Source organism: Nanorana parkeri, unplaced genomic scaffold, assembly GCF_000935625.1.
Source record: "Nanorana parkeri isolate BGI_ZX_2015 unplaced genomic scaffold, ASM93562v1 scaffold67, whole genome shotgun sequence".
Classification (NCBI taxonomy): Eukaryota; Metazoa; Chordata; class Amphibia; order Anura; family Dicroglossidae; genus Nanorana; species Nanorana parkeri.
Window position 1 is genome coordinate 833121 of NW_017306335.1, and position 21070 is coordinate 854190.

At 44.2% G+C, this 21070-nt stretch overlaps 2 protein-coding genes across 2 annotated transcripts in view; one reads left to right on the forward strand and one right to left on the reverse strand.

Moving 5' to 3' along the window:
- The window catches only part of NINJ2 (ninjurin 2), a 23066-nt gene extending 8195 nt beyond the window's left edge, over positions 1-14871 (forward strand). The window contains exons 2-4 of the mRNA XM_018576453.1: positions 10955-11192; positions 12036-12214; positions 14732-14871. Coding sequence (XP_018431955.1) covers positions 10955-11192; positions 12036-12202 — 405 coding nt within the window. The 3' untranslated portion in view covers positions 12203-12214; positions 14732-14871. The remainder of the gene's footprint in view (positions 1-10954; positions 11193-12035; positions 12215-14731) is intronic.
- Positions 14872-19864: 4993 nt separating this feature from the next.
- B4GALNT3 (beta-1,4-N-acetyl-galactosaminyltransferase 3) overlaps positions 19865-21070 on the reverse strand; it is a 56539-nt gene continuing 55333 nt past the window's right edge. The window contains exon 19 of the mRNA XM_018576419.1: positions 19865-20022. Coding sequence (XP_018431921.1) covers positions 19905-20022 — 118 coding nt within the window. The 3' untranslated portion in view covers positions 19865-19904. The remainder of the gene's footprint in view (positions 20023-21070) is intronic.

Consider the following 21070-nt stretch of genomic DNA (forward strand, 5'->3'; position numbering starts at 1 on the left):
CTGACAGCACGGTCCGGCATTTGCCGACACCCTACCCCCCCCCCCTTCCCCGGAACACAGTTGCCTCAAACGGCGATTACCAAAGGGACAGCCCTGGGTCCATGTACCATAAACACCGGATCTCTCCACCAGGAGGCCACAGGTGTGATGTACAGCCGCCTGTACAAATCAATGACACGCTGCTGCTCCCCCGTAGGAGGCTAAAGCAGCTAATCCTATTGGCTGCTATCTGTCCATTTTTCCCATAATCCCTTGCCATCCTGTAGCGTTCACATCTGTGTGTGGGCTGGTCTGCTCCTGTATTGACGTTGATGTCATTAGTAATTATTGGATGATTAAAGAACTTTATTATTCATCACACTCCTCTCTGCCCTCTTGGCTGGTACCCAAGCTGGTGAGCTCAGACTGAGTCCGATCAGGTTTCTGCCTTGGGAGCGTCACCACTGTACGGGAACAGAGCCCAATGACTTCTCTGTCCAACCTGCCACCTGCCCCAGGATCAATCAGTCCGGCCCTTCCCGACTCCCAGTCCCCAGAACAAGAACAAAAGCCTTGGATTTGGAACAAGGTGTTAAGGTTCACCTGTCGTGGCAGTTGAGCACACAAAGACTTGGCAGCTGGAAAGTGTACTGTGTGCCACACCAGGATGAATGATATCATTTGGCATAGTCATCGTGTTGAGATCTACATCTTCTCTTTTTTTTTTTGTACATTACAAACTTTTGAAAAGGATGCAACTGCTTATCTATCACAGAGATCACAGTACTCCGCCTGGGAATGCCAGGATAGAGGAAAGGATAGAGCCATCCTGGAGTGGCTGGCTCAGAGATGAAACAGTCATGCAAATTCTGGTGACGGAGCAGTTCTTGGCTGTGTTTACAAATGTCTGACACAGATCAGGCCCTGCTGCAGCCTCTCACCTCGTGATTTGCTACAAAGTTACAATTGTGCAGACTGATCACTGGGGGAGAGGAGACCGAGGAAATGCTTCCTCCTGCCTGCAACAGACTGATGGCATCATCTCAGCCTAGGCAAAGTCGTGGAGCTCAAGGATGTATTTTAGGCCCCATTCACACACGAATCGGCCTGCACGTACAGCTCCGTGCTGCGTGCATGGCCGTACCAAGCAGCTGCCGGGAAGGACAGGTGCTGCGTGTGATTAGTACGCAGCCCCTGTCCTTCTCTATGGGGCTACACGGCCGTACGCCCCCCTATGCTCACCTCAATTGCAGGTCCGTAGGGGTGCGGGTGAGCGTATTCATACGCCGCCGGAATGGATCCTGTATGCGTCCCGGCCAGAAAACCCACACCCCTACGGACCTGCAATTGAGGTGAGCGTTGGGGGGCGTACGGCCGCGTAGCCCCATAGAGAAGGACGGGGGCTGCGTACTAATCATACGCAGCACGGAGCTGTACGTGCAGGCCGATTCGTGTGTGAAAGGGGCCTTGTTATTAAAAGGATAGAGAGTTTCTGACAAATGATACTGTTGCTGTATATTGTGACAAGAATATATTCATTGATACTGGCAGGATTACAAAAAGATTCTCTTTTATAACCTTTTTTTTCATTTAAAATTAGATACAGTTGTACCTAGGCCTGTTACACCTCACAGTGATACTGCTAAAACTTAGCAGACAAAAGCCATAATCCATTATTGATAAAGCACTTTCTCTAAGCTGGCATATTGATGTCAGTACAACAGTAAACAACCCATTTTAGGTCATTCCATCAGTACTTTTGAACCCGAATACCCAGGGGCGCCCCAAGGCCGGGTGGCACCCGGAGAAGATACCAGGTGACACCCCTGCCGTGACATCATTGCGCGAGTGCCCGATAACATGATTGCGCATGCGCGGTCATCTTTTTGATACCTGCCGGCAGCCATCTTGGTGATGGACGCCGGCAAAAAGAGAATGGGACGTTCACCCGGTGGGATAAGGTATGCCACCGGGTTCCCTCCTCTCTCTCCTGCAACTGTCGGGCCCTCTGTCCATGAGCCCGACAGTTGATCGGTCCAAAACAAAATCCTTTTATTCAGGCAGACAAAAGTGGTGACTTTTGTCTGCTTGATAAAGGGACCACACAGGTTCCGAAACGTTGCCTCGCATGGTGATATGACCTGCTAGAATGAATAAAAGGATTTAGTCTTAAAGAAAACTTGGAGTGCTGGTGACCATTTTTCCTGTTTTTTATATCAGTTCGGCTCTGGGCTTCACACTTCAGATTGTGAAATAAAAATGAATTCAAACTTCTAGTTTTCCTATGCCCGGCAGTGTAATCCTGCATTGCCGGCTTCATCATGTGACCGCCACACTCAAAGCCTATCGGCATCATGGGGCGCTTGTTATTTTATGAGTTCCATTTTCCAATACTACCTGCTGTGCCGAATGATTTAATGTCTATCAGGTGGAAGCTTGCACACCTGCACTTGGCACGGTCCCTCATTTCAGAAAGGAACGAAGAGGCCGGCTTTCTGCACAGTTCTGCATGTGATGACAATTTACAGGAAGGGGTTCTGTAGAAGAGTTATGTATATAAATCACTTCATCTGACGCAGGGAGGACACAGGTCGGAAGAAGGAAATTAGTCTTTTTTGTAATTTAAAGTATAATTAAACCATAACATTGAACTTCTCTTATTTGCTCCCTCATGGTCTGTTAAATATCCCATTTATGGCGATTTGTTATATCTGTTTAATAAGATGCAGATAGTGTGTTGGCTGGTAGTTGAGTTGAGTTGAGTTTGGCTGCGCTACAAGGCAGACATGCTTCTACTAATCCACGATGCTGCCCAGTGATTATTTGATTAAGCCCACCTCTGGCTCCCTGCATTAAGAAATGTTGCAAAGCGCTACTTTCATTCTTTACTTAAATTTTTTTGGTTGATTTTCTACCCTTGTCTTCCTGTTCCAGTGACAAAAGCACCTCTTTTTTCTTAAACAGGTATCACGGGGACAGGAAGTGAGAACATAACTCCTAAATAGGGTTACTGAGAAAAGTTTTAACTCTTCCCTACTCTTTTCAAAATTAACAAAAAAGAAAAAGGCTTCTATCACATACTGAGATATCAGTTTTGGGTGGACGGACCCTCTAATATACATATGATTTTATATAAGATGATCTGGGGTGTGATTAGATAAAATATACCCACCTAGCTGTGTGCTATAAGGCCACAGGGCAAAATATTTTTGCAGTGCATCGTGCAATGTCAACTAGACATGTGCACTGGCAAAAAAATGTGTTTTGTTTCGTTTGGATTTGATTCGGATTTTGCGTTAATTCAAGTCAAGTCAATTCAATTTGGGATTCGGACGAAATTCGTTAGCGGTAGTCTGTACGAATATTCATTTCCGTTTCGTGTTCGTTTCGTTGCAGCAAAGTGACATTAAAAAAAAATGTTTTTTAAATGTCACTTTGCTGCAACGAAAATTTGTCCACAAGCGAAAATTTGTACAGATTACCGCTAACGAATTTCGTTCTAAATTTAGTTTTTGGAAATTCGGATTAGTTTTCATTCGTCATTTCTGCTATTCGGAAATTCGGATACATACGAATCTCCGAATAACGTAAATTAAGCCGAAAAACAATTTTTTCCAAAATGAATTGCACATGTCTAATGTCAACTGCGCATTATTTTCACCGTACATTATTTTCATCGTACATTATTTTCACCATGCATTATTTTCAACATGTATTTGGCGGTTTGTGGATTTCCCCGCTGTGAAGGTGTGTCCCTGAGCGCTGCCCACACACACATATGGGGGCAGGGCAGGCTGGCGCTGTTGCTCATATGCTGGAAGATAGACAATATGAGTCACGAATGCAAACAATTATTATTTGGCTGCAATAAGGTGCCAGGGCTGGTATGCTGGGTAACACGTTATACACAGATATTCATCCATTCCTGGATTTCCCCTGACACCTGTGCCAACCTACTAGCACCAGACTTTTGAGAGATGACTTTTGAGAGATGATAGAGCTCAGATCAGCCCCGATTCATGCAACTTCAGACCTCAGATCAACCCCAATTCATGCACCTTCAGACCTTAGGTCAACCTTAATTCATACACCTTCAGAACTCAGATCAGCCTAAATACATATTCCTTCAGACATCAGATCAGTCCCAATTTATGCACCTTCAGACATCAGATAAGCCATCATTCATGCACTTTCAGACCTCAGATCAGCCCCAATTCCTCCCCCTTCAGGCCTCAGATCAGCCATAATTCCTCCCCCTCAGATAAGCCCCAATTCCTCCCCCTTCAGGCCTCAGATCAGCCATAATTCCTCCCCCTCAGACCTCAGATAAGCCCCAATTCCTCCCCCTACAGGCCTCAGATCAGCCATAATTCCTCCCCCTTCAGACCCCAGATCAGTCCCAATTCCTCCCCCTCAGACCTCAGATCAGCCCCAATTCCTCCCCTTTCAGGCTTCAGATCAGCCAGAATTCCTCCCCCTTTGGACCTCAGATCAGTCCCAATTCCTCCCCCTCAGACCTCAGATCAGTCCCAATTTCTCCCCCTCAGACCTCAGATCAGTCCCAATTCCTCCCCCTCAGACCTCAGATTAGTCCCAATTCATGCACCTTTAGACATCAGATCAGCCCCAATCCATGCACAGAAATGCAGAGGCTTGACATTAATACTTGCTGCAGCTGGCAGTTCCATTAGGGAAAGGAAGAGAGCAGACAGGCAAGCTTCTGGGTGTAATGACATCTACAACCACACACTGGTACTGGGAAGACAGCTGGTACCTTATCGTCAGTGACATCAGGTGGGCATCTCCAAAATGTCATGAAGGTGGGTGAGTCATGGGCACAGAGGGGGAGGTCAGCCTTTGTAATTAACAGTCCACTGAGCTGTCAAGTACAGCCTGTGGCATCAGTGGTGTGTTTGTAGGGAGCTGGGCCCAACAGAGGATCCTCTGGTCCTCCAGCAGGCTACCCAGGACCCGTGAGGATTCCATGTTCCAGTCTTCCAGGTGCCGCTGAAAATGGCATTGCATGCCCACCCTGGTACGCATGCCTTTGGTTGCCTATCCCTGCCCAAGGATTATCTCACACTAGCAAAGCTGTAGCAGATACAGATCTCTGCCTGTTTTCTCTGATGGTTTTCTGCTGTAGCTGGCTATAACCCCTATCAGGTTCAAGGAGGTTGGGGCCCCGGTTTAAGCAGCTCCAGGGCAATAATAGGAGTTCATGGTCCCTCTCCCAAAACACTGATATCATTATTCCCTACAGACATGTGGCTAGAACTTGTCACTGGTTGTAGGTGCCAGTGATGCTGGGCAGGGTACCCATGTTCATCGTGGGGCAGACAGCAGTGAGGGCTCTCTACTGCAAAAGAGGAAGGCAAGTGGCTGCCATTTTAATAACTGAGCTTACTCCTGTTCTACTCATGTCCTTGTATACTTAATATTCTCCAGCAGTAAGTGAGTTAAAGGGGACCTAGCATCAAATATATTAAGTGCATCATGCTATGTAATGTGTAAGTTTGAAGCTTTTTTTCTTCAGAAGGATAGAGCCATCTTTATTTAGGCATCATCCAGGGTCACCATTTACTTGCTTGACTGCCCAGGTCAGAGATGACACAGTCATGTAAATCCTGGTTCCTGTATAGTTCTTGCCTGTGCTCCCAAATGTCTAGCCCAGTCTGGCTACAAAGTTACAAAGTGCAGTCTGATCCCTAGAGCAGAGGACACTGAGGGAATGCTTCCTCCTGCCTGCAGCAGATTGATGACATCTTCTCAGCCTACGCAAAGTCACTGAACTGGAGCTCAAAGATGGCTTTTTGATGAGAAAAGGTGCAGATTTCCTGAAGATTATACGGTTGCTGTTTATTGTGACATATAGGAATATATTCATGCAGATTTGTAAATTCCCTGACAGGTCCACTTTAACTACAGTTGCGCTTAAAAGGTACGGTTCTTCGCTTCATTTCATGTACACAACCACGGTCAACTCATTGCAAGGACGGCAGAAGTGATAGTTGGGTGTGTTTTGTGATTTTTGCTGCTTCTCAGTTTAAACCAATATTGTTCTTCATAATTAAATTAGAGTTCTTCAGAGTATCAGTGCTGCTTAAATGTGATGTTATAGTTATAAGTGAGCCTGGTGGGCTCAGCCCGCCCCTGGGAACCCCTCATAATGGGCTCAGCAGATGTACAGACCAGGGAACTCAGTACAGGCATGGTGGGAGAACCTCATAATGGGCACAGCAGATGAAAAGACATGGGAACTCAGCATAGGGATGGTGAGAACTCCTCATAATGGGTACAGCGGGTGTACATAACCAGAAACTCAGCACAGGGATGGTGGGATCCCCTCATAATGGACACAGCAGGTGTACAGACTCGGGACCTCAGCACAGGGATGGTGGGAACCCTTCATAACTGACACATCAGGTGTGCAGACCTGGGAACTCAGCACATGGATGGTGAGAGCCCCTCATAATGGGCACAGCAGGTGTGCAGACCTGGGAACTCAGCAAAGGATGATGAGAACCCCTCCTAATGGGCACGACAGGTATACAGACCTGGGAACTTAATACAGGGATGGTGTGAACTGCTCATAATGGGCACAGTGGGTGTGTAGACCTGGGAACTCAGTACAGGGATGATGAGAACCCCCCATAGCAGGCACAGCGGATGTATAGACCTGGGAACTCAGCACAAGGATGGTGAGAACCCCTCATAATAGGCGCAGCAGGTATATAGACCCGGAAACTCAGCAAAGGGAAGGTAGGAACCCCTCATAATGTGCTGTGCAGAGCCAGAAACTCAACACATGGATGGTGGGGCCACAGTAGGTGTGCAGACATAGGTGCAGGTGTATTCCCAAGAGATAGAAGAAAGGCTCAGGTGGTTTAACTCTCCAGCATGTACTTGATGCTGAAAGGTTTTTAGGTGAGGTGACCCTATGCTGCAACTGAACTATGCAGCTTGTAGTGCAGTCATGGAATGTAGGACAGGCAGGTCGGAAACTGCATAACCTTAGACTGTCATCGGTCCCCATGATGACTCAACCATGACACAGTGTCTGTCTGGGTAGTAGGGTGTGGGAGATTGCCTGTGGCATTTAAGTGGCATTTATTGACAATATTTCAGGCAATCATAAGGGACCGGTCTGATCTGAAGCAACCTCCTGACCCTGAAATTTACTTGTCTTGATGCATTTTGAAAGCATGCAGTCACGTGGACAGGAGACAGGAACTCCAGCCTATATCATTCAGCAAAAATTAGTTCCTGAGTCAATCAAATTCATTCTCTCCTTGTGTCATAACGCCATTAAAAATGTAACCTAATACACACACACACACATATATATGTGTGTGTGTGTAACATTTTTGAGTTATTCAAACCATAGGTAGTTTACGAATTCTTTACTGCGCATGTATTAAAATTCAACATCTTAGCAACTTATGCACAGCAGTTTCATTCCACCAGGACTATTCCAGCAGTCGCAAGACACATTACGAATGTGGCTGCAACAATGATTTTCTATGATTTTAAAGTTGGCTTGGACGAAGAACACTGTATGCAGAGGTTACACTCTGCATTTGGGGATGAAGCACCCTCGCGGGCAACTATCTTCTGATGGTTTAGAGAATTTAGAAGGGACCGTAGTTTGCTACAGGATGACGAACATACGGGAAGGCCCGCTACGGCAGTCACTACAGAAAACGTGGCCCATGTCCAGAAAATGATAAATGAGGAGGATATCCGCTCTCGTTGCAGCTCCATGACTCGTCACTTCGCAATGTGTCTTGCGGCTGATGGAATAGTCCTGGCGGAATGAAACTGCTGTGCATAAGTTGCTAAGATGTTGAATTTTCACACATGCGCAGTAAAGAATTTGTAAAAATACATATGTTTTGAAAATCTAAAAAAATGGCATTTTTTCTGGTAGGAGTCTCCACCATCTGGTCCATGAAATTGTCGCGCAACATGTTTAGAAATCGCCCCGCCTTTGCCGAACCCGAAGTTCCATTGGCCCAATTGATGTCTGGGTAATTGAAGTCACCCATCAAGACTACATTGCCCTCTCTTCCAGCTATTCCTATCTGTGTATCTGCTGAAGGAGTAAAGGTGCCCATACACCTTGCGATTATCGTACGATAATCGCAAGGTGTATGGAAGGCATGCAACCATTTTGGCCTTTCGATGATCGCAAGTACGATCTGCCTGTCCAAGATGGGCAGATCGTACAAGCTTTTAATTAGCTTACAACCCTCGCAAGACAAAAGTCTTTAGTCATCACTCTGCTCCATCTGCTCTTTTTTCTCGTCAGAAGTCTCCCAGTGTTAAAGTGCCCATACACCTGCCGATTATCGTACGATAATCGCGGGTGATCAGGCGATCATACGATAATCGGCAGGTGTATGGGCAGCGCCGTGTGACCGCATCTACTGTACGGTCGCACGACTTTCCTCTTACGAGCACGCTGGAAAACCTGCCGAAAATGGTACGATTTTGGGGGGGTTGGTGGCGTGGTCGGAAGACGAAAGCCCCCCCGTGAGTGCAGATGCGCGTGTGGTGGGTTCAGGGAAACCAATATAACTACATAAGCTAGGTATTCCTACTAACTGTTGTTATAACAATGTTTAGTAATTTTTTGGGGAATATATAAATGGACCTGAATAGGAGGAATACAAGTTTGCACGTTCATTGTAAAAACGTATTTCAGAAATAAAAAGTGTTTAAGGTTCAGATGGAAAGCAAGCTAACCTGATCGGAAATCTTAAATCAGAATACAATTAAGATATTTTAAAAAACTGATTGCAGTAATATCTTTATTCAAAGTAATATTTAAATGCAGCTAGTGGAAGTATGTGAGTCTATCTTTATATTTGCCTCCTCTCCTAACCTGCACAATAGCATTTGGACTTAGAGAAGCAAGGACAGCACTTATAACCAGGAGGAGAGAGCAGACTAAAGCTGGCCATACACTGCTCGAATTCTCCAAGTCCAAGTCCTAGTGATAGTGCCGAAATTCAAGCAGTGCGTGGGCCCTTTGCCACTCCTCCGTTCCACAAAAGTTGATTGTTCAATTGACTTTTCTTAAAAAAGCAAGTCCGAAAATTCTCGGCCTGACAGTGACTGCAGCCAATCAGCTCAATCACTACAGACATTTAGTAACATGGACAGAAGGAAGAATAAATGGACTACAAGTGTCAGCGCACTTATATTCCTTTGAGAACTACAAGTGCCTCTGCTGCGGTGGCTGATGGGAGTTTTAGCTGCTCCATTCACAGATCCTGTCAAAGGACACGGCTGTGTAGATGGATCAATACGCAGCTGTGCGGAATTTAAAAAAAAGAGCAGCAGCCTGAGAAGACAAGAACCATGCGATTCAGGTAAGTGGTGGTGGTGAGGGGGTTGGGATGTGACCATATTCAAGGTGTAACATGCAACATGGTCCAAGAGGTAAACTTACCCTTCAAACAAGAACAATGATTGTGATTGGCTCCTATAAAACTAGTTTTAATATTGTTTATTTTATTGCTTGCCACTACTGACCCCTAGTGGTAAAATGTATAACTGCAGCCTGATGAAATTACAACTTTCTATTTCTGTGTATGTCCATTGGGCCTCAAAAGTTTGCTTTTAAGCCGAAAATATTTTTTAGGTTTGGATGGAGTGTGGAAGGATTAGAATCCTGTCAGCTTTTTATTGCTATATGTGTTCCCACTGGGGTGATCAGCCTCTCTATTTGTCCTGGTGTCCCCAGGACAAGAAGTGATGGGAAATCCAACATTTTCCTTTGCTGTTGGGGCAGGAAGTGAGGAGAAATCTTCCAATCGGCAAATCTGACATGATGGGGGTCGTAACCATTTCCTACTGTGTCCAAAACCTCAAAACATAATTCTTTAGATCAGGGGCATCCCGAGGCCGGGTGTCACCTGGAGCGGGTACCGGGTGACACCCCGCCGTGGCGTCATCGTGCATGCTCATGACGTCACCACGCACGTGTGCTTCCATATTGGTGAAATCTTGGTGATGGACGCTGGCAGAGAGGAGGGGATGTTCATCCGGTGGGATAAGGAGGGGATGTTCACCCGACGGGTCCCCTCCTCTCTCCTGCAACTGTCGAGCTCTCGGTCAATGACCGAGTGCCTGTCTTTTCAAAGGGGGTGACACCAAAATGGGACAGGTGAGGAGTAGGCAGCCTGGGATCACGTGGTCCTGCACAATGCGGGCAGCAATTGACGCACGGCCCCATTGATTTTAGTGCCTTTTTGCACAATCCGCCCGGCGCGACTGGGGTGCCATTAGAAAATAATGGCACCCACAGCACACGATCAGTTCACACCTAAGTGACTCCTGACCGCGTTGCAATCAAACGCAAGAATCGCCCGGTGTTGTGTCGCCTAGGTGTGACCCTAGCCTGAAGCCTTTACCCCCTTGCACTAAAATCACAGCAGCATGCAGCGTGCTGGTATAAAATCATTTTACATTCCTGAGTTAAACAAACTTGTTTTTCATTTACTTACAAATAGAGTTCATCTACTTCCTGGTCCAGTTCGGGCACCAATTATGTAACTGTGCCAAAGCGTTGCATCCTGGGAAGGTTCAGCAGAGCATTGCTGGGAAACCTCATCTGGAAATGTATTTTCCTCCCGAGATGATGTGCATGGTCACATGTCTAGTCACATGTGCCAGCGTTTCAGGAAGTAAATATGGAGAGCTAGTAATCTGCCCTTGGTAAACATGGCCACTGACCGGGGAAGAAAAGGGAAATAAGGATTGCAAAGAATACAAAGCCGGCACTTATCTAGAAGTATGTGATTGTAGATTGTCATTACTAAACATTTCTAAAGGTGTGTTTGTTGTTATTTTGAAGATATGGGTAAAGGTCCGTTTCAAGGTTTTACGTGCACCTGCAGTGTTTGCTGGATAGATTTGGTAGTTTGCAGATTCATGGCACTAGTTAATGACACGGTGAACTCTGTTGCAGGCCGGGGGGAATCCAAGAGATCGGTGGAGACGATCGCCCTTCAATCTCAACCATTATGCCACCAAGAAGAGCCTGGCGGAAAGCATGCTGGACGTGGCGCTCTTTATGGCGAACGCCACTCAGCTGAAGGCGGTTCTTGAGCAGGGGCCGAGCTTCACCTACTATGTCACCCTCATCACCCTCATCAGTCTGTCGCTGGCTCTGCAGCTGGTCATCGGAATCCTTCTCATTGTCATCGGTAAGAGATCGGAGTGGCTGCCTGGGGATGCATGGCGGTTAAAGCCCAACTCCACTCTTTGGTTTGGATCGCATGGGGAAGGGTTATCACTGGGGAGATTTCCCATCCAGGTTACAAGGAGTACTCAGGCAGGGGGCTGTGATGTTTTCAGAAATCTACGTACAGCACCCTGCTGGCCCCTCCCACCAGCCATGATCTGCCTGCATTGCATTGAGAAGCAGCAGAACCCAGTGATGACATCACTTGGTCAAAAATAAAGTATGTCATGATAAGGGAAAGGTTTTATTTCAAAGTTTCATTAGCATGTTGATGAGGTGGAGGAGGAGCCAGGGAAGGTGAAATAAAAGCAGATTAAACTACAGTTGGAATAGATATACGGGGACTGCCAAAATAATGTGTAATTATGATCCTGCCATTAAGATCCTAGTTCAGGCACTTCCTGTTATAAGGTGACAACACTCTGTCCTCATCTCCCAATTGCGCTCCTGTGTTGTCACCCTGTCACATGGGTGACAAGTAGTCATTTCAATACACATTGCACAGACATGGTCCACTGAAGTCACCATTGGGAATCCGCCATAAGAAATGCCATGCAGCCATCGCTGGAGTGCATGTGGATAGGAAGTGGCCTGAAAGAGGCTGCAGGAGATCATCAGTACTGAGATGTAACAAAGAAGAAAGCAAAGGCGGAAAAACCCATTATTTTATTGAGGAAAAAATGGCAGCTGTTTATGATCCACTGAATATCATTCATTGAAGGTTTAGATGTACTTTGTGTTCTGACCTCTTTTTTGTGTAGTCTTACCAACTCTCCTTCTCTATTTTGTGTCCCCCTTCCCCCAGCTCGGAGGAATCTGAACGACGTTTCCAAGCAGCAGACTCTGGATGTGATAAATAATGTGGCCACCGCGCTTGTGTTTATCACCCTTCTCATCAACATCTTTATCACAGCGTTCGGGGTGCAGAAGACGGGCCTGTACCCTTCCAGGGGGCCGCGGGAGGTGCAATGAGAGCACACACAGGTATCGAGTGGGAAGGGGGGATGGGAAAAAAAAGGGTCACCAACCCGAGGAGGCACTTGGTCCCTGTTCACACATAGACATATGGAGAATATGAGGGCTATTCACAAAGGGTGAAGAGTCTGGAGAAGTGAACAATCTAGGCCAGAATAGCTGATTTGAAAAAATTCTCCAATTCAGCTCACTTTCCAGTTCAGCTATGTTGTCCTAGATTGTTCCCTTCTCCTGCCTTCTCCAAACTCTTCACACTTCTGTGAATAACCCTGTATGTGTCTAACGTGCACAAAAGTGCGGACTGTGACGTGTCTTCACCAAACGCGCAACACGTTTGTGGTCCCATTACTAGTTAATGGCACCCCAAACGTGTCCGCGCAAACGCAGAGCACGTCACAGATTTGCTACATGAGCTACTTTCCCCACATTTGATGCATGTGCGGCCCCCATTGAAATCAACAGGGATGAGCGCCAAATGCGGGGAAAAAACTGCAATACGCATTCCTGGTACGCCTATGTGTGAACAGGGCCTTAGTGTCCCATTCACATCTAGGCGTAGCGGGAACACGTGTGTATGTGCATGTTTGCACACATTTTTCCCTCCGTCTGACGCACTTCCCCAATAATTTCGATGAGTGCAGCATGGCCGTCAAATGTGGGAAAAATAGCTCATGTAGTAAATCTGACGTGTGTTCCGCACTTTTTTTCTGCACGTTTGTACGTGTTTTAATGCGCACCAATAGATAGGAGAAAATTGAGTTTTCACGGCTGCATTTGGGGTGCAAGTTGACCAATTTTTTACATGTCAAAGGGGGACACAGGAACCGCAGGGACACAGACGGCTATAACAACCCAACAATTGAACACATATTCTGCCTTAAAGCTGAACTCCATCCTTCCCTTCAGTCTTACACAGTTGTAGCAGCTCCTCACCTGGACGGAAATTGCTTCCTCAGATTTCACTGCACACTGTGAGCTTCTCATCATGTGCATTAGAATCTGCAGCAAGTCAGATAGAGCCCATCTCATGTCCTCGCTGGAGGACATCCCCGTCATTTGGCCCTTTCCTCCTACATTCTTTCTGTCCTTGGCCCGCCCCTTTCATTCATTGGATTTCAGTTCTTTCAATCACTGAGGCTCAGCATCACATGTGGGCCTCACCAAGGCCAGTCTGCCTGCAAATACAGTCTGTCTAGGAACTCCCACTGCTTCAGAATGCCATTCACTCATCAAGGCATCGTGATATTTTATAAAACTGCTCCAAAGAGCCGGCCCATTGCTTCCATCAGTGCTGAGGGCTCTTGAGAGAAGTACTGAGGCCGATTCCTCTGATGTTTTCAGAAAGCTATGTACAGCACCCTGCCGGCCCCTCCCACCAGCGACCCAGCGATTGCATCACTGGGTCTAAAATAAAGTCTATGTGACTTGCTGCAGATTCTAATGCACATTGTGAGAAGCAGTGATATCAGAGAAAGCAAACAGGAGAGGAGCCGGTACAGCTGTGCAAGACTGAAGGGACAGCCGCAGCCCGCAGTTCAGTTTTAAAGGTATCAAAATGAATTTGCTGCCGTTAGTTGTCACTAAGGTTGTTCACATGCTTTGGAGCAATTGTAAAGTTCCTGAACAGTTAAAGTGTTTCTAAAACCAAAACCTTTTTGTTTACTTTTGGATGGAGTGGGGAAGTGTTGGGGAGGTTCACCTTCTTATCTTTCCTGGCGATTGTTGTCATTGGGGAGAAAACTGATTGGAAAATCCAAAATGTCATGGAACAGGAGGTGAGGAGAAATCTTCAAATGGGGCACCTGTTCTGGTGATGGTTGTCTAAGAGGTTTGAAGAGATCTTCTCTCTCTTCCTGTTGCGTCTCCTGGACAGGAAGCAGATATCTTTCCCTCTTGTTTTTCTGCTCTCTCTTGTTTTTCTTTATTTTCCAACATTGGGGCCGCTGACCGCCGAGTAAAAAAACAACAAAAAACCCAGCATGGAAATAAATAGCTCGATTGCTATTTGCTATTTCAATTTACAATAGCAGGCTGGCTTTTGTTCCCTCCCTTTACTGCTGTCAATCAGCAGAGGTGGACCTGAAGTTCTCCATCACATCCTCCTCTGCTGATTGACAGCAGCAGTGGGCGGTGCAATAGCTAGCCTGCTATTGTCTATTGTAGGATTGAAATAGCCAATAGCAATATAGCTATTCAGTCCTATACTGTCGGTTGTTCTTTTTTTACTCTGACGACAGGAGCTGTCAGAATACATAAAAAACCCCAGCAGATATCAAGGGAAGCATTAGCTCCTCTGCTACCTTCCAGCATTTCAGGGAGGTGCCCCCATTCACCCCACCCCCCCCCCCTGTGTGGGGGGGGGGGGGGCACCTCCCTGAAATGAGAGGGCACCTGCTGAAAAAAAATTATTTCAGGTTGGGATGCCTGAGGAAGTGAAGGGTAATCTTTCCAACAGGTCACAGAAATAGAAAAATAATGTATTCTTCCCTATTCCCTACAAAAAAATGTACCTTCTCTCTGTTTTAGATCTACCCCCCGATGTTCCTGTCCTCCCTCCTGGATCTGATCTTCTAACAATCCATCAACTACAAATGTTCACAGTTCTCATTACTATTATAAATATTATTAAATAGACTTAACGAGTGTGTGGCTTCTTCTTCATTAACTATTATTTTGTAGTGTTCATTGCAATCCAAAAAAAAACAACCGTTTGGTTTTGTATTTCATCTGTGCTCCATAAACATATTTCAACTCAGCCAATACCTAAAAGTGATATTAAAGTCAAAAGGTTTTTAAGTCTGTGAAGCTTCTCATTCATCCAGGTCATGGTATATCTGTAAAAAATAAGTCAAGGCAACTGGACTTGCTGCATTTTTCCTTAAAGACGTTTCACTGGACATCCGACCAGCTTTCTCAATTCAGAAAGCTGGTCGGACGACCAGTGAAACGTCTTCAAGAAAAATACAGCAAGTCCAGTTGCCTTGACTTTTTTTTCCAGATAAAAGGTTTTTAAGTTATTTCAAATGCTGATGAAATCACTTACAATGGATGCTGCTCCTTGACGTTTAAAGGTTTTAGTTTCCTACAGGATCATCCGGTCCCCTGTGTGCTGACCCAGCTATCCTGTCTTCGGGTGGCTCCTTTTTCTTGAATGCTCCTATGGAGCCACCCTTGTGTGTACTAGTAAGCTGTGTGTGTCTCTACATACAAATAGACACAGCAAGGCAAGACACTCCCCTGCTCCCCTCTTCTCCATGCTAGTAGATGTACAGCTGCTGGAGACTGTGCTCTTCCTTGTGATCTTGTACAGCACAGGAAGTTCAGGGCAGCCGAGCTGAGAGAGCTGGAGACAACCAATTGAAAACAGAACTGTAAGTGCTTGAGCAAAATGTAAAGAAATACTTTGCTGCGCATTGCATACTTGTTTTATACACATTCATTGTTGAATGAATACTACCTTAAATCTGTCTTCATAATGAGTTGTCCCATGGCAGATGAAAATCAAAATTAGGCTTTCAGGAAGGGAAGGGAATTGGGTGGTCTATCAATAGGGAGAGAACACAGGGAGGACGTCAATGATGTAGTGATATGCACTATTAGCCCAATAAGCAGGCTGGAAGTGGCGTGTGCACTTATACACACTAATACACACACAATCACATATATACACACATATACTGAGACAAACACACACACGTATGCACACATATACTGAGACACATATATTGAGACACACACATTCACTGAGACACACACACACATACTGAGACACACACACATACCCTGTTTCCCTGAAAATAACACCTACCCTGAAAATAAGACCTAGTACTATTTTTGGGAATTGCTAAAATATAAGACCTACCCCCAAAATAAGACCCAGTTGTGACCATTCCCAGGGCCGGCGGTGGCATAAGGGGGAACTTGAAGAGCCGCGGGAGAGAATCAGCGGTGCCAATGAAACCAGCGCTAGTGGAAGCGAGGCGGCAGCACAGGGAGCAGAGCCGCATTAGCTGAGGGCTCCTCTATAGCGCCGACTCCTGTCACAGGCGGAGCGATACCAAATGCACTCCGCCTGTGAGGAATCTATAGTGAAAGTGCGCTTCGCTTTTTCTGGTTACCAAATTGCTCTTGGAAAGATATGGCACCCCTGATTGCCCTGATCACCATATTCTTAACTTTGCCATTTTGGATTATTTAATTTGGATTTCCATTAAATTTGGATTGTTATATGTTAAAAAAAAAAAAAAATAAGACCTACCCCGAAAATGAGACCTAGTGTGTTTTTTTGAGCCAAAAAAAATATAAGACAGTGTCTTATTTTCGGGGAAACACAGTACATATACGGAGACACACAATCACATATATACACACACATATACTGAGACACACACATACACACATATACTGAGACACATAGACACCTATACTGAGACACATACACACATAGTGAGACACAGACATATTTTAGATTGTAAGCCCTCAGGGGCAGGGCCCTCCTTACCATCTTGTCTTGAATTGTATTGTGATTGTAATGTCTTCCCTATATTGTAAAGCGCTGCGCAAACTGTTGGCGCTATATAAATCCTGTATAATAATAATAATATACAGATACACACACATACACACACACATACTGAGACATACACATTTACTGATACACCCACATACACTGAGACACACACACACACACACACATATACGGAGACACACACACAATCACATATATACACACACATATACTGAGACACACACATACACACATACCGTATATACTCGAGTATAAGCCGTCCCGAATATAAGCCGAGGAACACATAGACACCTATACTGAGACACATACACACATACTGAGACACAGACTGAGACGCACACACACACACACACACACACACACATACAGAGACACACATATATACAGATACACACACACACACACACACACATATACTGATACTGATACACACACAATCACATATCTCTACACACATATACTGAGACACACACAATCATACACACCTATACTGATACACACACACAAAATGGGATATAATAAAAAATGATGTGTATATTTACTACTAAAACACATTTTTGAAAAAAACTAATATTTATTGAGGTTAACCATGAACTATCACATATGAATCTTCTATTTAGGTAGACTGACACAACGGCGACTGCTGTGAATGTGAAACAGACTTCAAGAGCAGGGAGATCACAATACACACACTGCAGACTGACTGACACAAGAAGGACACTCTCGTCTTTCTCCTCTAAACTAATCTTGTCAGTTTGCTCTGCTTGCTCTATATTTCACATGGCCCTTCCAAGAATCCAGGCAATGCTGGGCTTTGTTATTGGGAAAACCCTGTAGGCTTTCTGAGTAGTGTCTCCTGCTCTAAATGTGTATTTGTACAATAACCTTTTTATATAAATAATGAGAAGAATGATGTAAAACATCGATATATAAACTTTAAATAAACTTTAAATAAAAACGTCAAATAAAATTGACTAAAAAAGTCACATGTTTCCCCAGCAGATGGGTGGAGTCTGAAGAAGCCACTCCATCCTTCTCTTCACATTTCAGCACTGGGTGCAGGGGCTGCCATTGTCAGTCTGCTATTAAAACCAACTGGTGTGCTGATAAATTAAATGTACATTTTACAATTATCGTTTAAAAATAGTTTTACCCATTTTTTTCTGGACAAATTCTCATATAAAAACTCTACTTTAAAGGCACGGATTGTGATTAAGGATGAATGAAACTGAAATTTTGGGGGAAATTTTGTGCATTTCAGCAAAATGCACAGAGGTTAAGGGGAAGGCAAAATTAAGGTCGTTTTTGAGAGTGCAATGGTTTTGGATTTTTTTTTACCTTATACTTTTTCCTTATATTTGACTTTTTTTTTCACAGTTAGAAAAAGTTGTAGAAAAAGTAAAGTAAAAAAATGTAAGCAACTGATGTTTTAATTTCTTTCTTTTTTTTCATTTTTTTTCTTCTGCGGGAAAAAAAAAAGTGTAAAACACAAATCAAATAAGGAAAAATAAAAAGATATAAAATACACAAAAAAATAAGGAAAGGAACACAAATGCAAAATGGGAAGATTTTCTTAATAGGTATGCACCCAGCAAAAATAGTTTTTTTATTCAGTTGTGGATAGTGTGGGGAAGAATTAGAACCCCTGTTTGTTTGTTTTTATGCTATCTAGGGCTGCATTATAGAGATTTCCAATTTTTACTGTTTTGGTAACAATGGTTTCACCAGACAGCAAGTGAGAAAACCGCATAACAGGCAGAAATCATTTCTCCTATGCCAATATAGTGAGAACAGAGGTTCATTTTGCTGAAATTTTAGTTAGGGCAAAAACAGTAATTTTGCATTAGTTTAAAAGAAATCACTCCACTCATCCCTAGTTGTAGCAATGGATACACACCCGGATGCTGTCTACCTACATACACTCCTCGTCTACTGGTCCGAGTCATGTCAAAATAAGTGCATAGCATTCATACAAATGGTAGAAGAGGTTATCTATATTATCTATACTGATGTACAATATGTAACTATCTATATCTTGGTTCAGGTAGGTTGTGACATCACCCATGCTAACTACTACACCAGGGCAATCTACAGACATCCACCTGCCCAGGCACTACAAACCCCTGGCATACCATAATGCTGGGACTTGTAGCTTCTCAGCAGTGCAAAGGCCACTAACTCTCCAACACTGCTATCATAAAGATATGTTAAAAATGCCCCTACTTTAAAATAAAGGCAATTTAATAAATAAATAAAAAATCCTCATCACTAGTAAGGCACTTTGTCCAGTCAATAAATACTCATTATAATGATGTACGCAAACATTCCCAGATAACATCCTGGGGCTAACAAGACCGTAGCACCCTTGACTCCACTTATTGGCGTCCAAACTTCACACATTTGGTGTCCTTCACTGTAAAATGTTTACCCATCTGTGACTATGAAAAGTTTTATCCACTTCGGAGGGCCCTTCAGGGCTGTTCTTGCTTGTGACCTTTGTCAGGCTTAAGATAGACCTGTCATTAGAGAAATATAGAAGCTATCTCCTTCTGAAATTGCTAATTGTTTGGCTGTTATGCTGACCTGGTCTTTGCTGACCTACTTCTGAAAATGCTGTCCTCTGGCTTTAATACCTTTGCATTTTGGTCTACTGCTATGTATAGGGGTTCCCCTGATGACCCCTCCGAATCACTACTGGGTAGGGAGTCGCTGGGACAAATGACTGAGCAAAGCGTGGAAGCAAAAGATCGACACTCATGGAAGTGTTGGTTTCTTAACAGACGTCGGGGGATGAATCCTTTTCATCAGAGCAGTGTTCGGTGGCATATGCAGCTGAAGAGGTAGGTATGTACCTTTTTCTTTACAATGATATGTTCAATGAGTAGCAAATGGGTCAGCGTAACTTACAAGCAACTAGCTTTTTAAGTAGGATAACTTAGTAATGGCAGCCTCCATTTCAAAACAGGTTTCCTTTAAACAGCCTTGACTAAGGTCCTAAAATAAATAGGATAAAAGCTTTTGATAAATCATTTACAACATTGTCCCTCACTGGTGGGACTATTCCAAGTGCCACAGACATAGAAAGACGTCCTGTCTCTGTAAGAGAGCTCTCAGAATTGGGTGATCCTTCTGAGAATCCCCCCAGAGATGACTGTTCTCAGTGCAATATACTTAGTAACGTTGCCCATCTCTGGTCTGTCGACTGTTCCACATGCCGCGCTTGGAATGGAAATGGTGGTAGAAGTTTCGGACTGCCAAGCGCTCTACCTCCAGCCCGGCTTGAAGAATCCTGAGAGAGAGAGACTACAGGGGTCAGAGTAAGAACTCATAACTTAGTTTATGTAAAACTATGAATCACTTCTTTATATTTGCAGAAATGTATCTAAAGCACCATATTTGAAGGTTCTAATTTATCCAGGTCATGGTATAGCTAACAGTAATGAGTCACATTCAACTGAACATGTTTTGTAATGTCAAAGACAATGTCGAAGTTGTTCTAATGAACTAGGATGCCATTTGGATGATTACATAACAACATAACAGAACAAGTCCAGCTGAATGAGACTAACCACTGCTAGCAATCTAAAGCATCGTTGAAAATATTTTACATTCATTTCTCAGGGTCACTTTTCTACTGGACTAGTTGAGTTCCTTCTACAACATGTAAGACCACTCAACTATCCATTTCGTAAATCTATAAACCAGGAAAAAAGTTCTGCAAAAGTAAAAATGTGAAATAACTTAAACACTTATTCGATGTGTGAATGAAAGAAGGTCTTTTTAGGTGAAAACTGAAAATCACAGAGCTTTACCAAGGGCTAGTAGGTAACTATGGGCTGGTATATAAGCATGTGTAGTCAATACTACTGGCACCCATTAGGGCCATGTTCACAGCTAGGTGTTGCATTAACTGTTACATCAACCAATATAAAATCTAACTATGGGCTGTTATATAAGCATGCATAGTCAATACTACTGGCGCTCATTAGGGCCATGTTCACAGCTGGCTGTTGGGGTTTTCAGGTGTTGTTATTAAAATCCCTTAGAGCGGTTTTATGCTCATTTTTTAGCGTTTTGCAGGCGTTCAGCTCTAGGCATTTTTCTGTTTGGCCCAATGGAAAGCAGAAGCATCTGTGACATCATGCAAAACACCCAGAAAGGCATTTCAATTAAAGTCTATGGGAACAAAAATGAGCAAATCTACCTGAAAAGAAGCTCATGCACTTTTTCAAGATACAGTTGTGTTGCTACAAGTGACAGAACACTCAGATGTGCACAGGAGCCATAAAAAAACAATGGTATTCAAGCTACAAAATGCCTAGGTGTAAACAGGACCT